This window comes from Equus przewalskii, chromosome 22 (genome assembly GCF_037783145.1).
Source record: "Equus przewalskii isolate Varuska chromosome 22, EquPr2, whole genome shotgun sequence".
Classification (NCBI taxonomy): Eukaryota; Metazoa; Chordata; class Mammalia; order Perissodactyla; family Equidae; genus Equus; species Equus przewalskii.
Window position 1 is genome coordinate 19,556,037 of NC_091852.1, and position 16,851 is coordinate 19,572,887.

The 16,851-nt window shown below is 50.1% G+C and overlaps 1 protein-coding gene across 7 annotated transcripts in view; it reads left to right on the plus strand.

The window, feature by feature from the left end:
* The window catches only part of APBA1 (amyloid beta precursor protein binding family A member 1), a 216,316-nt gene extending 199,889 nt beyond the window's left edge, over positions 1–16,427 (plus strand). For all 7 annotated transcript variants that reach the window (XM_070590733.1, XM_070590735.1, XM_070590731.1 and 4 more), the window contains 4 exons: positions 1,193–1,405; positions 9,289–9,408; positions 11,935–12,075; positions 12,613–16,427. In XM_070590733.1, coding sequence (XP_070446834.1) covers positions 1,193–1,405; positions 9,289–9,408; positions 11,935–12,075; positions 12,613–12,684 — 546 coding nt within the window. In that variant the 3' untranslated portion in view covers positions 12,685–16,427. The remainder of the gene's footprint in view (positions 1–1,192; positions 1,406–9,288; positions 9,409–11,934; positions 12,076–12,612) is intronic.
* Positions 16,428–16,851: the final 424 nt, after the last annotated feature.

Below are 16,851 nucleotides of genomic sequence, written 5' to 3' on the forward strand. Positions count from 1 at the left end.
AAAGACCCTATATCCAGGGGCTGGCCCCGTGGCCGAGTGGTTAAGTTCGCGCGCTCCGCTGCAGGCGGCCCAGTGTTTCGTTGGTTCGAATCCTGGGCACGGACATGGCACTGCTCATCAGACCACGCTGAGGCAGCGTCTCACATGCCACAACTAGAAGGACCCACAACGAAGAATATACAACTATGTACTGGGGGGTCTTTGGGGAGAAAAAGGAAAAAATAAAATCTTTAAAAAAAAAAAAAAAAAAGTAATCCAAATAAAGTCATATTCTGAGCTACTGGGGGTTAAGACTCCAACATATGAATTTGGGGGGTATATAATTCAACTCATAACAGGGGTATCTCTATTGGGCAGTTCCCCAGGAAGGGACCAGCTGTGCATTCTAGCAGCCAGAGGATGGGGACACAACTCGTGAAGGAGACTTTGTCAGGCCCCAACTGCCACCGCTACAGTATGCCTTCGAGCATGTGTGTATCTATGAAAATGAATAAATAAATACACTTTTTGTGAGATGCTCCCAAGAAATGTCTTATCCCTCTGTGATGTCGCACACCTGACCAGGCTGCAGATATCCAAAACTAACTCCGTCTTCTCTGCCTGCCAGGAAGGCCACAAAAATTACGCATATTCAAGGCATGCTCTTCCTGTCTGCACCTCCAACCTTTTGGTTGCAATAACTTTAGCATCTTTTTTTGTTTTTCCTCAGCTTTTTTCTTACAGAGAAGTGTTTCTGTAATGTATATTTATTTATTTTTAATTCAAGAATCTTAAAAGCTGGAGAGAATCTGTGAAGCACTATGGGATGGGGGAGCCTGTGCACAGAATCCGAAAGCCATTTCTGGAATCCATAACACGCCACCAGAGCTCCTACTGACACAGCCTCTTTCCCGCTCACTGGGGCTACAGAAAAAAACCCTGGTGCCCCTTGAGGTTGTATTGCCAAGGCAAGATTGCTTATGTTGAACAAGAATTTATAAAAGGGTGGGGCCTGTGTTAAATCAATAAGAAATCTTTTCTCACAACCCCAAATGCCATGGAGCACAGAGAAGACGGGACTCATTTGGGTTGGAGTCATCAGGGACCCGTCTGTCTTCTTTAGTCAAGACAGGAAGAGGGGAAATGCGTTGATTTCTGTCGCTAGCCTGGATGGTTGCTGATTCAGGCTATCTAAGTGTGTTTCTCCTTCCAGGTCTTCATAGAGAAGCAGAAAGGAGAAATCCTAGGTGTGGTGATCGTGGAGTCTGGCTGGGGATCCATCTTGCCAACCGTGATCATCGCCAACATGATGCATGGCGGGCCTGCAGAGAAGTCTGGGAAACTGAACATCGGGGACCAGATCATGTCCATAAATGGCACCAGCCTGGTGGGCCTGCCTCTGTCCACCTGCCAGAGCATCATTAAGGTGTGTAAATGGGGAAAATCAGCTCTACTGTAGAGCTGAAATGGCAGGAAGTGTGACTGCAATCCAGTCATTAGTATTTACGAATGTGTTCTGAGTGTCAGGCACTAAGGGGGACACAAACACAAAAGGCATGGACTTCCACTCAGGTTGTTCACCATCGAGTCACTATTTACAGATTCCTCCCTGAAATGGTTTTTAGATCAGGCATGGGATATTTGGCTCACGTAATAAACACTGCTTTCTAATACCGTGCCAACCACAGGCATCACTTGTCAATCACAGCGCTCTCTCCCACCGAGCCCAGACTCAGCCCCAACAGAATTTTCCTCTGCTCAGTAATCCAGACATTCACTTATAGCCAGCTAGATGTACTTGAGGTGACTTGCCATCCCTGTTAAGAATCATGGAAACGCTTCACGTTTGAGGACACCTTTTCCTTCCCAGGGACCATGGCTGTGATCCAGGTACGTTTATCTTCCCCCCAGAACCTGTGTAATGTGATCCACACGTGCTAGGTACTGTAAGAAGGAGATTCTGGTGAAGTCTGTGTTCTCATTCTCACCCCTGAACGTAATTACTTCTTGTTCAACCTGAGCTGATGCTATTGCATAAGGCTAAGAAGAGCTACTTAAAGGAAAATTAAATGTGAATATTTGAGGGGAAGAAATTGGATTTTCATCCTAGAAATGAAGCATCCGTGTAAGTCTTTGAAGCACATTGGAACCTGCTGATGGCATGGCCAGTGGGAACAAGAGTATTTTTCCTCCACTGCAGCATCTGTCGACCTCGCCAGCTCTGTACCCAGCACTGTGGTCCCACAGGCACACTGGGATCCAACGACTTTCCGTGATCCCTCGGGGTTTCCTGAAAGCCTGTTAGCTAGAATGTAGCTGCAAGAGAGAAAGAGAGAGTTCATCTAATAGTTATTCTAAGCAAAAGAAAATCGCAAAAGCCAACATCCTTGGCCAAGGGTGTCATGGGGTGGGAGGTCAAGGTGAATGTGTGTATAGGATACAGAGATGGGTCCCTCTTTGTTTTTAATGAAATGGATTAGATTCTAATTCCTCGTAAGATAATCACACCCAGAAAGAAATAGTCTTCTCTGGCCTCATTTAATTTCTTTTTATTACATCTTACACTTAAATTCTACTTCTTGCTTAATACGCATTAAAGATAAAAGAATCTACTTGGAACATGCATATTCATGCACACATGTTTAATTGGGCCTCCGTTAGGTGCTGAGCTGAACTGTGGGGAAGCCAGAATGACAGTATGCACGTGGAGGATAATTTATCATTGAAAGAGTCCAGTGGGCCCTAATGGCAACATAGAGATGAAATGCTGTGAGCATTTAGAGGGTGCAGCGTCTTATCCTGTCTTGAAGGTGCACCTTGAAGGAGGAAGAGGGCGTAGGTGGGTGGCAGAGAGGAAGGGAGCCTTCAGGAGTTCCTGCTTAAATTGGTGGGCACTGGGCTGGCTTTGTGGCAGGAGAGAGAGGTCTGAGCCTGGCCTGGGAAGGCTGATCTGGTGGTGTGATAAGGTGGAGAGGCCAAGGGTGGGGAGGCAGGACCCATCCATGGCTGGCATCTCACTCCCACTTACCCAGGTTCACAGATGAGCTTTCACACCAGTGAGCAAGTTACTGCATGCCGGGGGTCATTACACACCTGCCAGATCTGAGTCACCTCCCTGCTCACGACAGACAGCCCGTGAGGGAGGGGACGGCAAACGCCTGGCTCACAGATGAGTCAGCAGAGGCTCCGGAGGCGTAGCTGACTTGCCCAGGACCCCCCAGCAGACAAACGAGTCCAGATCCCCCTCTCCACCCCTCCCTGCCCCTGCAGAGGAGATGAGCGAGGCTGTGAGAGCCAGGGGGGCAGCACTGACTTCCCCTGGTGCCACACGGGACTCAGCTTCTGTCCGATGGCTCACACGTCAAGGTGGAAACAGCTTGCTCAGAGCACCGTCTGAGCAATTTCCTGAGAGGAAAAGGTTTGTTTGAGCAAGTAGCTGACCTTTGATGTCTCTAAATGGAGTGTCTATGGAATCAGAAAGTTAAAAGGCCACATAGTGGTGAAAGAGATGTAACTGATGAAGATGGTGCGTAAGAAAAACAGTGCCTTTGTGGCGGCCCTCAGCAGAGAAGTGCTTAGCAGGGCAGGCCCCAATTAGGACACAGCTGCACTTCCTCAGGGCTGAGGGAAGCACGGCCTTGTCAAATGAAAAGATGTGACTGGCCACCCCGTGGTCCTCCTCGGCCGCGAGGAGAATTCCACCACTGATTTCAGCTGGACTTGCCAGTACCAAATGAAGACTTTCAGTGAGTTGTACTGTTGTTTTTAAATTCTGTGGACAACACACCCTTTTTGCGTACACCTGAGCAGATGCTCACACTGCCCTCCCCCCACCCCCTTGGCCCACTGCTGGGGAAGGTTCTGGGCTTCTTCAAGGCTTTGCATTAGTATTGCTAGTTTCGGTGTTGTGTCTGTGCTCCCTGCAATGCGTTTAACAGGCAGCTCTCGTCCTGGTGGATCAGTGCTTTGCAAACTTTTATTTCAATCGTCCGGGAGTCTTGTTAAATGCAGGTTCTGATTCAGCAGGTCTGGGCTGGGTCTGCATTTTCAGCAAACTCCTGGATGATGACATCCTGAGTCTTCAGCTGTGCCTTGAGGATCAACAGTCTAAAGTGATAGATTCTGCATCTTGCCACTTTAATATGTGTTGACTTTTTCCGCCCTAGTTATGGGAAATAGAAGACATTTCTAGAATAGAATTATAGGTATTATTTTAATTGCCTTCTTCCCCAGCTCTTATTTGCCCTTCATTATTCCTAAAGCATGTGCCACCTAATGATGTTTCAGTCAACAACAGACCACATCTACGATGGTGGTCCCATAAGATCAGTACCACATAGCCTAGGTGTGCAGCAGGCTATACCATCTAGGTTTGTGTGAGTACACGCCATGATGCTCCCACAACCACGAAATCACCTAATGATGCATTTCTCAGAACGTGTGCCTGTCGTTAAGCAACGCATGACTGTGTTGGTAGGCAAAGCATGTTAGCTTTCTGCTGTTCGTGCCATTGCCTCCATGGTCCTGCCCTCCAGTTTTTTTCTTTTTTAAACTAGAGCATCACTTCTGCTTCCTTCCATGGGATCATCATGGTTCTGCTTTCCTGTTGCTATAGAGAGCATTCCAACTTCTCTCCTCCCCCTCCTCTCTTCCCTACCCTTCCTCTCCCACCATATTTCTGAATTGGCTGCACCATTCCACGGTTATCATGGGGACAGAATGACCACTTATTTAATTGGCACCTCCAATAAAATGGTAGCTCAGAAATCTAAGTTAACGGGACCCAACTTGAAGCATTGATTAGGAACAGCAGAGCAAATGCATAGTTACTTCAAATTGCCTTCTCCCTAAGCCTCATCTTGCAACACATTTCCACAATCTAGAAATTCTTTCACCAAGGGACAAATCAGGCATCTTAAATCAATTCACACAAAAGGGAAGAACCCACTAGAGCAATGTGAACTCTTTAGGTAACATTGAGAAAATAGGGCCACTTTCTTGCTTTTTGGTCTGCATGTAAGGTTTTCCTGTACCTCACAAACATACCGGAACCATCCCAGTGGTCAGTAGGTATAAACATTGAAAGCAGATGGCTTTGTCTGAAGGGCTGTGATTGTAACAACATGCTCCTTGTTTTCAGCATCCTTCACTCATTTCCCACAAATTCCTGGTCTCATGGTGTGTGATTGTGGCAAGAGGGAGGTGAAGGGACTCACGCCCTCTGGCTGTCCTGCTGTGTGCCCCACAGCTCGCCTCAGCTCCTGGAGGCCCAGCTCCACTGACTCCAAGTGCCTAACACATTTCCTGGCATGTTGCAAAGTGATCAATAAATACTCAGTGATTAAGTGAATGGGAAGGAAGCAGCACTCAAGGAAGAGAGAAATATATTCATGAATGATGTCTGAGCAGTCCCCCCACCAAAGGAAGCCTGTTTTCAATTTTAGAAATAGATGTTTTTAAACATAATGGTTATGATGTGGTGTTGTGAGCAAATACATTTAGGAAAGAAAGCAAAGCATGAAAAGGGGTGAAATCATAGAAATTAGAACTGGAAGGGACCTTAGTGGGTGTCACCATTTGTTTTGATAATGAGGACACTGAGGGAGAAGAAGGTAGAGCAGAGTGTCTAAGGCGCCATGGCCTACAGTGACAGAGACACAACTTGAGCCCGGGTCTTTTTTTTTTTTTTTTGAGGAAGGTTAGCTCTGAGCTAACATCTGCTGCCAATCCTCCTCTTTTTGCTGAGGAAGACTGGCCCTGAGCTAACATCCGTACCCATCTTCCTCTACTTTATATGTGGGATGTCTACCACAGCATGGCTTGATAAGCAGTGCATAGGTCCACACTGGGGATCCAAACCAGCAAACCCCGGGCCACCGAAGCAGGATGTGTGAACCTAACCACTGCGCCACCGGGCTGGCCCTGAGTCCCAGATGCAGCAGAGTCTTCTTCACCAAGTCCTGCTGGCCCCGCTGTTGGAGCAGAAAGCCAGAGCGCCCCCTGTCCACGTGGACGATGGGACCTACTGTTGTGCGGAAGGCCAGGAGCCCCTGCAGACTTCTCTCTCCCCAGGGAGAATCGCCCTCCGCTCGTTCTGTTGCCCCACTTTGAAAACATCATTTCTTGAACCAGAGAAGTTTCCCAGAGGTTTCCAGAAACCACAGAGAGACACTGGTAACGGCTGCCTGTGTGTGCACCCCAAGTCACCATAGGCCAATTCACAGCCAATGGGAGGCTCAAAGCCTGCAGAAAACAGCAATTCAGAACACCGGGGAAACCGGCCAAGACGCTGGAGGTGGGAAATTAAATTGATTCCCGTTAAACTTCACACACTGAGAGGACAAACTGGAATTGATCAAAGGCAGCAGGGAGGCCCGGGGCCAGGAACCCCATAGAACTCTCGCCAGGTAGGAAGGTAAGCTGAAAACACGGCCCCATGCAAGGCTAGAATAAAAGATTTGGGGGCACAAGTTCATTCTTCAGCTGCTCTGGCTGGCTTCTTTGTTGAGCAAGCCTTACTCATGCGTGACACACGCTCTCCCGTTGTCTATATGGGGGGTCATGGTGTAGGAGAAAGTGCTGTGGGTTTGAATACAGGCAGTCCTGGGACTGAAGCTTGCTGTGGGTGAACTTGGGTGCCTTGCTTAGTATCTCTGAGCCTCAGGTTCCTTCCTCTTCTATAAAACGGGCTTAACTGTAGCTGCCAGTTTCTCAAGGAGGTTAAAGGAGATGGCTCCTGTCACTCTCCAGGTCCGTGCCTGGCAAGAGTCGGTGTTCAATGACAGGTGGTTCGGCCGTTTCATCGTCAGGATGGGTTTTGATGGACAGTCGTCTTAGAGGCACCCACTCACAGTACAGACATGGAGATGGCTGATGGGGCATCAGGCCACCCAACTCTCCCACAAGCCGTCACCACCACCCTAATGTTGCTAGCTCTTGCTCTCATGGAGCACACTGGCCACGGGTGTGAGTAGTAAATTGACATCTTTGGCTTTGATCATCCCTTGGAGAAATTGTCACCTGGGTGCAGGTGGGTTCATTGTTCTGCAGTGGTAGTCTACACCAGTTCCCAAAATTGAGTGTGTATCACCAGGAAGACTTGTGAACACACAGATTGTTGGGTCCCAAGCCTCTAGTTTCTGACTCAGTAGGTCTGGGTGGATCCCAGACTCTGCATTTCTCACAAAAAGGGTCAGGTGATGCTGATGCTGCTGGTGTGGGGTCCCCTCTTTGAGAACCACTGGTATATACCTATTGGCCAAGCATAATAAAGCCAGACAACCAGAGGCAGAAAAAGCCCCTCTCCATCCGTCAATCTAAAGCGTCACTTAGAAACAAAAGGCGTGTGGGTCACTTCTGCCACTGAGGCAGGGTGCACTCTTGCCACAAATTCTGTTGGCACTGAAGTCATCTATCACTAGTTTCACCTCTCTGCTTGGCAAGGTGCCTTGTGAGGAAGGCAGAGGCCCGAGCAGGGGATCCATCAGCCCAGTCCTGACCCCACAGAGCCTTGGAAAAGGCAGCTTTCAAGTCAGGGTCTGTGTCCGCATCTACAAAATGTGAAATAGAAATCCTGACCTCCCACGGAGAGAGAGTTTGTAGACTGGTCAAGAACTGATGCGGCAGCTGTGGAATTTGCAGATTCTATTTATAGAACAAGAGGTGATCACCTTTCAGACTGAAATGGATTTGTCATTGTTCTCCCAGGCCTCTTCCCACTTCACCCGTCAAGGGCACACACCAGACCCATTCGCAAATTGATGGGGTGCTGTCTCCAGGGGATACCATGAGTCCCTGGTATTGGGTGGAATAGAGCCCACCTTTTCCTGAACACCTGTGCCTCCTCTCGTGGCTGCTCTCTCCCGGAGGAGAGGTTGCCCACCCACCCCACAGTACCGTCTTTCAGAAACAGCTTCTCCCCCTCACCTCTGACCCTTTGGAGGAGGGGGACTGTAGCTGACCTTGAGCCGTTTCCCAATCAGCTGGCCTTGCTGGAATGGAGTCCAGTGGGGCAGGCGTTTCCAGAAGGAGTGCTGAGATCTCCCTCGTCCCCACTCTCAGAGTAGGGCCTGGGGCAGCCGGGCCTCCAGCCACAAGCCGTGTGGTCTGCTTCCCCCAGGGTACATGAGGAACATCTTTGTCTCTGTGTGACATGACTTTTTCTTTTTTCTTTTCTTTTTTTTGGTGAGGAAGATTGTCTCTGAGCTAATATCTGTTGCCAATCTTTCTCTTTTTGCTTGAGACTTGAAACGGGTTGGAAAGCACCTACTATGGTCTGGACCACCAGCAGTCAGGACTTCACTGAGGCAGAACAGGCCATCTCAGGGGGACCTGGGAGATGGATGTTGATTCAGGGCTGAATCACTGATTGGCACCCTCTTAGGGTGAAGCTCACATGTCGGTGGTAGGACTGCAGGAGCAAAACCTTCCCCTGCCGGAGGGAGGGAGGGAGGGAGGGAGGGAGGGAAAGCCCAGCGTTGTGAAGATGCTTTAGGGTGCTCCTGAGCAGCCCAGGGCTCTGGTCACTGCTGTGCATGTGCTCAGCAGACAGGAGTACAGGCCTGAGCTCAGCTTAACAGAGTCGGGTACAGGAAGCTCTCTAAACAGACTCTGAAATGAGACGGAGTCCCCTTTGCCCCTTTAAAGACTGACTCTCTCCACTCCATTCTGATTTAGAGGGAGGGGCGTGTTTCCAAGGATTGTGAAACATCTCATGTCCCTCTGCACCAGCACCCATCCTACACCCCTTCACTGATGGATTCCTGCCTCTGCTCCCTGCTTCTCCCCAGGTGCTTGTAGGAATGTTGATAACATCTCTAACGGGCAGAGAGAAGGGGGAGCAGGAGCAGCAGAGACGAGAGAAAATGAGCCCTGACGGGTTGACTCAGCTGCTGTGCGTCAGATGTCCTTCGTTGGAAGAGGAGGAATGGCTAGAGTTTGCCTTTCAGAGAAAAAGTCTGTTTCCCTCTTGTCTCTCCCGACCAGGAGAGAGCTTGTGCATCCTTCATCTTTCAAGCCTAAAAGCACAGGTGGCAGTTTTCGTCTTAGTTTCACAGACGACCACTTTTCTCAGATCCCTTGAACACAGCCTGTTTCCCCAAGTGCAGACACTGCCCACAGAAACGGGTCTCCAGATGGGATGAAGGGCTCTGTGTAAACAGGCGGTTCTCTCCCCAGCAGTGGATTGTCCCGTTGGCCTGTGTGTGGCGGGGACTTCACAGGGCCTCTCTTGCCTTCGATGCTGTCAGCTTTTCTCTCTTCTGTTCGCCTCGGTGGTGCCATACGCACTGCACTTTATCCACGTTGCAGGGCTTGAAGAATCAGTCCCGGGTAAAGCTGAACATCGTGCGGTGTCCTCCGGTGACCACCGTGTTGATCAGGAGACCAGACCTTCGCTACCAGCTGGGTTTCAGCGTCCAGAACGGAATTGTAAGTATAACTCCACACCCTTTTCCAAAAGTCTGACAAACTATGGTTTGGGATTTGGGTTTTTGTTTTTATTTGTTTATTTATTTTGAGGAAGATTAGCCCTGAGCTAGCATCTGAAGCCGATCCTCCTCTTTTTTCCTGAGGAAGACTGGCCCTGAGCTAACATCCATGCCCACCTTCCTCTACTTTATATGTGGGACGACTGCCACAGCATGGCGTGCCAAGCAGTGCCATGTCCACACCCGGGATCCGAACCAGCGAACCCCAGGCCGCTAAAGAAGAACATGTGAACTTAACTGCTGTGCCCCCATTTTTATTTTTTTTAATCTGGTCAGTTCCCCGAAAGAATCCAGCAAGGAAAAGGATGACTGGGTAAAGGCAGGCTCCACGTCCTCCGTGGACAGAGAACTCTGTGCCTTTCCATGTAAGAAAACAAAGGCCCTTCCCTTCCTAGGACTGTGGTGTCTCTTTGTGATGGTGCAGGGTGGCCCTCCTGGCCGCCAACTTGAGAGAGTTTGGGATGTACCACCAAGGGCTTCCTTCCCCTCTGGCCTGGGGCACTGCTGCCCTCTCTCCACCCTGGCTGCACCCGGGAGCCCTGCAAAGCTCCCCAGTGACTCCAGCACAGCCCAGGCTGAGACCCCCGCCCTCCTGGCTGTTCTGCCTGAGTGACCTGTGCTTTGCCTTTTTAACCTGAATTGGCACTTTGGGTATAAAGAGTATTTTCGTCACTTGGATGTCTACCTTAAAATAATACTTCCGGGGCCAGCCTGGTGGTGCAGCGGTTAAGTTCACACGTTCCTCTTCAGCGGCCCGGGGTTCACCAGTTCGGATCCCAGGTGTGGACATGGCACTGCTTGGCAAGCCATGCTGTGACAGGCGTCCCACATATAAAGTAGAGGAAGGTGGTCACGGATGTTGGCTCAGGGCCAGTCTTCCTCGGCAAAAAGAGGAGGATTGGCAGCAGATGTTAGCTCAGGACTAATCTTCCTCAAAAAAAATAATAAAAATAATACTTCCTTTTTTTCTTTATTGTCGTAAATTGTACACAACATGAAATTTACCTTAACTTAACCATTTTTAAGCATACAATTCAGTAGCATTAAGTATTTTCACAAAGTGGGGTGATCATCACCACTCTCCCTTTCCAGAATGTTTTCTTCATCCCAGACAGAAACTCCATACTCAGTGCTGCTCCCTCTTTGTCCCAGTTTGCCTTGTTCTGGACTCAGCAATTCCGGACTTTGGTGACAAATCTGTTCTCTGTCTGGAACCTTCTCGATTTTACAGATACTGGGTGTGCCCTCCCTCTCTTTGCATTCACTTTTCAGATAAAAGAACCCTATTCTTTTTCCTCCTCAAATTTCACTTAAGAGTTGTGGGTAATTAAAATTTTATTCCAAGTACATTTAAGGGTTTAGAAATCCCCTTGGCATTCCCAGTGGGAGTTGCAACATCCAGCCGGCTTCATCTGCTCCCTGTCCCTGAGGGCCTCATCTGCCTCTCAGGAGAGAAGCCAGGCTTCCTCCCGCTGGTGTTGGTCAGACATCCTGTTTCTGTCTGTTTGTACTTCCTTGTTTGCTCTGTAGATGTGTGACTAGTATCAAAAGTTCAAAGATGAACAGACAGTTGTTATACGCAGAGGTGGGGCCCTCGGCTTTATCTGAAGTGTGGCAAGCGCCTGAGGAACGTCCTCACCCCAGATACCCGAGGGGCTGCAGGGTCCCCACGCTCACGACACAGGGAGCCTGTTGTCACATGAGCTCGCATTCTGCATGTGCACAGTCTGCAGGGAAAAGCCGACTTCATAAATTCAAAACACTTTCCTTTGGGAAATTTCCGGTTGCTTTGTGTGTGAAGTGGGGGTGGCTCTATCCGCAGTGCCAGGCCCCGGAGGGCTGATTGCACCAGCTGCACCCTCTGCCCGCGCAGTGCCTGGCTGTGCCGGGACAGAAACCAGCCACCTTGTCATTTCTGTGAGAAGGGAGTTTGCACAAGGGCTGCTGAGTTGGGAGTGCCAAAAGGAGCATCTCCGTCCGGCTGGCTACACTTTGGAACACAAAATGGGGTTCCAGCCCCACTCCGGCTCCTGTAACTGTGACCCTAAAAGCAGGTTGCTAGCCTTATACAGCTCAATGTTCAAGTCCCAGGGGTGATTGTGGGGAATAATACCCACCTGTGCTACACAGGCTGACAGTTTGAAAACAATCACAACTCCGTGACAGGCCCAAACAGCTCTTTTACCAAGACTCAGCTGGGAAGAAAAGTGCTCAGAATTCAGTGTGATGTGGATCCAGTGATGTTCTGCATTCCCTGTGCAAAGTGTGTGACCAAGGTGGCCATGGGGCCTACGGAACCCTTTTTCTTGTGAAAAGAAACAGATGCCCCAAACCAAACCCTGGCAGCTTGTTAGAGAGGAGAATGCTGGGGGCAGAGGGTTCCAGAAAAGATAGTCATCTCTCCCCACTCAGTTCCCTGACGTGTGGTGCTGTCCGTGAGGGCTAACTTGGCCTTTGACCCTGACAGATCTGCAGCCTCATGCGAGGGGGAATAGCTGAGCGAGGAGGCGTCCGCGTGGGACATCGGATCATTGAGATCAACGGACAGAGCGTGGTCGCCACCCCGCACGAGAAGATCGTCCACATCCTCTCCAACGCTGTGGGGGAGGTAGGAGTGGGGTCCGAGCTGGGGGGGTCCTCTGGTGCCCCTCACCTCCTGCTCACCCAGGCCATGAACAGGCCTTCTGGGAAGTGCCCTTCTCAATCCTAAACACTCAACAACCAACACAGTCTGTCTCGGACCGGAGTTTAAACCCAGTGTCTGAGAGCAACACCTCGAAATAAGATCAGGTCACCTCGAGCCTTCTCTTCCGCCATGATTTGCTCACCTGCTCTTTGCAGCTCTCAGATTCACGTGGCTCCTCTCCATCGCTGCCCACGTTCTCTCCATTTTTCCCAGCTAACCTCACCAAATGTGTCTGGAAGATTTAAGTCTTAGATTCGAGTCTGATCAACAGAACAGGCCTCCAGAGGCAGCTTCCGAGTAGGGGCTCGTCTGAGGTCATAATGAGAGGTCTAGGGCTGGTTTGCTGTGGCGGCCTTAACTTACCAGGGGAGGGAGGAGGCAGGAGCGGTGAGAAGCCCACACGGTGCCCACAGTGGCCCCCGAGCCCCAGCGCCCGCTAACGTGCGTGTCTGCCCTCAGATCCACATGAAGACGATGCCGGCCGCCATGTACAGACTGCTCACGGCCCAGGAGCAGCCCGTCTACATCTGAGGCCCGCCTGCCGGGCGGCATGCATGGAGGACTCTCCTCACTCGTGGTTGTGTTTCTCGTGCTGCATCTGTGTGCCCGCTGAGACATTTCCCTCTCACGCCCAGCATTCGGTTTTACACAGGATGGAAAAAGTCCACAGAGATCTCTTGGCTCTCTGTCTCTCTCCAGTTTGCGTTGTTTTCTTTTTTTACACCAGGGAAGTTCTGTATGCCCTCCCTTGAGGATGGAGAGCAGCCAGTAGCCACCTGGTGTCTGCCCTGGACCATCCTACGGGGCCCTTCGGGGTCCTAAGGAAGGCTGTCAGTGCCCGAGGGGGAAGCCTCTCTTAAGAGGTGCACACCTCTTAGAAGGAGCTCCTAGGGGCAGCGAAGAAGCTGATTGAGCAGTGCCTACAATCCAATCGCTGATCTTTGCTGTCCTCGAGTCAGTTTACGGGAATATGGTAGTGACGGGAGAACCAGCCCCTGTCTTTAAGGATATGCCCTGCCCACCATGTACTTGGGGCACCATACATTATTTCCACCAGAATTTCTGAGCCAACCTTATGCCTCTTCCATAGCGAGTTTTAGTTTCAACATAATTGTGTTTTCTGGTAGGAGCCTTCTCACTCAAGGACAGAAGGGGGACTGCCTCGGACAGGGATATCATCGTGTGGCAGGGAGCTTGGCGGTTCCTGGGGCATCCGCAGCATCCCCAGGTTTTCCCAAGGTTACCAATGGTGATTTAAACACCAGTGGGTGCTCTCTGCGTCTCTCTATGTCACACACAGGTACATACACGGTCACACCTCCCCTCCTCCCCAGCACCCATGGGGCATGCCGAGCCCCTGGAAAACCCACATCACTTCTCTGCGAGGCCCCTTCCCCTGACTGGTGAGGCTCTCGGGGGCTGGGCAACTGTGTCCTGAGAGAGATGCCCCCTCTGTGGCTGAGGCCTGGCCCTGTCAGCACCACCTTGGCTCAAAATGTTCTCCTAGTGGACTCCCCTCGCACTCATACCCTGCACACATACACACACACACACACACACACACACACACACACACACACACACACACACACACTGGGAGTCTGGGGAGGATGGACCGCTCCCCTTGAAGACGAGGATCCATGCATAATCATGTTAGACTTCCTGGCCTGAGGCAGGACCAACTTTCTTCTCTGCTCAGGGCCACTAGGCAGCATGTGACATTTGAGAGGCCGGAACAGTCCACAAACCACAAAACGAAGGGGACAATAATAACCTCAAGCTATGCTTAAGAATCCCAAAGTGTGTTCCACAGTCGACATCTTGCTGCCTCGTGGGTCTGAGAGAGTTTTCCTTTGGCTGGAACATTGTGTTTCCATCAGGTGCCTCGTATCGATGGGTTCCGTCTCGGTTCAGTGCAGGTGTTTTTATTAATATTATTATTCTGAGCCAGTTTCACTTATTCTTGGTCCAAAGAGCATTTTGTTTTCATGTTGGTGGGCTGTGGCTTGGTTTGGTTTCTGTTTTGTTTCATTTGTGACCTCAGCAGGGACAGGGGGAGAGAAACTAATATATTTTGTAATATGAATATAGTCCCTGTTCTCTGCATCTGGGATATTTCTGTTGTCTCTGTGGAAATAGGAAGTCGGTGAGCACATGTTGGATAGTCTGTCTGTATAGGTCTAATGGAGGGATTTCGGGGAGGGAGAAAAGTGAATATGGAAAGATTAGGAACAAGAGCCTTCCACCAGAGGGCCGTGCGGTCGGTTCTCCTGGGACCTCTGAGTTTTCTGCTTAGAGTCGGGAAAGCCAAAGGTTTCAGAGGCATCAGTGGCTGAACTCTTGGTTTGTGGTACAACAAGCCATGATGAAGATGGGCTGCTGATGCCTGAATTCCTCTCTGGAAGGGGCTGCCCCTTCTCCAGGCTTGCCGGGGTGGGCAGTCCAAGACCCCTGGGCATCTTTTGAGGATGCTTAGCCGAACGCTGCTGGGAGACCAACCCCCAAGGTCGACCCACTGCAAATGTGAGGAGCCAGGAACCATGGTGGCAGGTTCTCAGTTTACCTTTCCCAATGCAGCCAAACTGTCGAGTGTCTTATAATTAAATACTAAAGAGTCCTAAGTTCATCTTTCCTCTGCCAAAAAGAGAGAGTGGGTAGAACAGGAATGCAGCATTGTTGCTGGTATTTCAGGCCTCAGGAACCTTGGGAAATCATCAGAGGGCTCATGCGCCCACCCAAGCACCTGTTCCGAGGCCCTTCCATGATTGGCCAGCAGACGGGAACTCCGCCAGCACATCCCTGTGCGGCCTCCCAAATAATTACAATTACGTTTCTTCACCCAAAGGAGAGGGGAGAGAGAACATACTTTCTATTGCTATTGCATGAAAATCTTGGAAAGTTTGACAGGTGCTGAAAAAGCCAACTTGGTAAGCTCTCCTAGAGGACTAACGTATTTTAGTTTAAGATTATTTATCCATCGTATACCTTCATGTTAATAAAGGTGGCTTCTCACACCCAGTTAGTGAATGTTTCTGGAGCTCAGTACAGGTTCCCCCGGCTGAAGTGTATTCTTTTTCTTGCTCCCACTGGATGGAGGTTGTTAACTTTGGTTAACCAAGGAGGCGGAATATTAAATGTTAACTTCACTTTTGAAAGTCCCATGGGAAGTCACGGTCAGTTTCCCTTCTGACGTCCCAATATGTATAGCTATATATGTAAATATCTGAATACCCCATATAATAGGGAAGACTATGTACAGAGCAGCCTCTCCAAATATGGCCCCAGGGCAAAAAGCCACTCTTGCTGCTCTTCTAGGACATGCTGGTGACTCAGCTTTGGGGACAGATTCCTAGATTCGTCTACCCCTCCTAGTCCAGCCAGGATGCACCAGAATCCACCCCGCCTCTGCCTTCTCAAATGCAACCATTTCAGGGAGCCACCGTCAGCCTTGGGATCACAAAAGGAAGAAGCCTCCAGAGACCAATGCCTGGAGCCCACTCCCCTCACCAGAGCGAGCTCCCCGGGGCCTGGAGCCCATCCACACCGGCCTCAGAGAGTCCCAGAGTAACCTACTACCTCCCCCATCACTCCCGCCACCCCCATGGCCCCCGTTCACACCCAGCACCCCTGTCTGCACGCTGATGAAACGCACCCATGAGTCCTTCTTGGGTCCCTTGACCCAGTGGTGTGGCTGTTACCGATGTTTACAACCACGGGCCACCTCCTCTTAGATGTGTTTACTCTCCCACTTCCAAGGCCCCTTCTTGGTTTGAGTTTCACGTCTGTCTGCTCCTTCCCTGGTTTGAGCCGACTTGAGCACACGACCCCGCTTCTCCGTCCCCTTCCATCAAGGCAGTGTGTGAGGACTGTGTGGGAAGGAAATCTCTTGTACATATCCAGCACAGCCCCTAGAGTTTGACTTGTACTATTGTTCTGTAAAGAGGGTGAAATAGAGCTTATTGTAAAGCGTTGGGAGAAGTATAGTATTGTATTTGTAACAATATGGTTCTTTGTATACACAAAACTCGATCTCTATATATAAATATAAATAAATATATAAATAAAATCTATACACACGTGAGCCTGGAATGTCGACGCCGCACACCCACTGAATGTACTCCCTCTGACAGTCTGGTCACCGGGCCCGGCCTGCCCTCCCCTCCTCCTACTGTTTTGAGGGTTGTGATGTATTTAATGTGTTACCTTCCTTTATTTAACGGAACGCTAATGTCTGTAAGAGTTGCCGCAACAATAAATGAGAACTTCACCTCTTGGCCCTGGCTGAGTGTCTTACTGTTTCGGGGGCGGGATGGACCCAGGGCAGTGGGAGGATTTTGTCTTTTTCCCAGCAGGCCACATTCTGCCCATCCTGTGGGGCCTGCTGGCTGCCCGGACTCCAGGTGTCTTCTAAATAGGCATTTGCGACAAATATGGATGGACCCTGAGGGTACTATGCTAAGCGAAATAGGTCGGAGAAAGTAAAATACCATATGATTTCACTCATAAGTGGAAGATATAAACAACAACAAACACACACATGGATACAGAGATGAGTGGTTACCAGAGCGGAAGGGGGGAGGGAGGAGGGCATGAAGTGTGACCGGCACACGTGTACCGTGATGGATGGTGATGAGTCTTTGGGTGGTGAACATGATGTGGTCTACCCAGAAACTGAAATAGAATGATGTACTCCTGAAA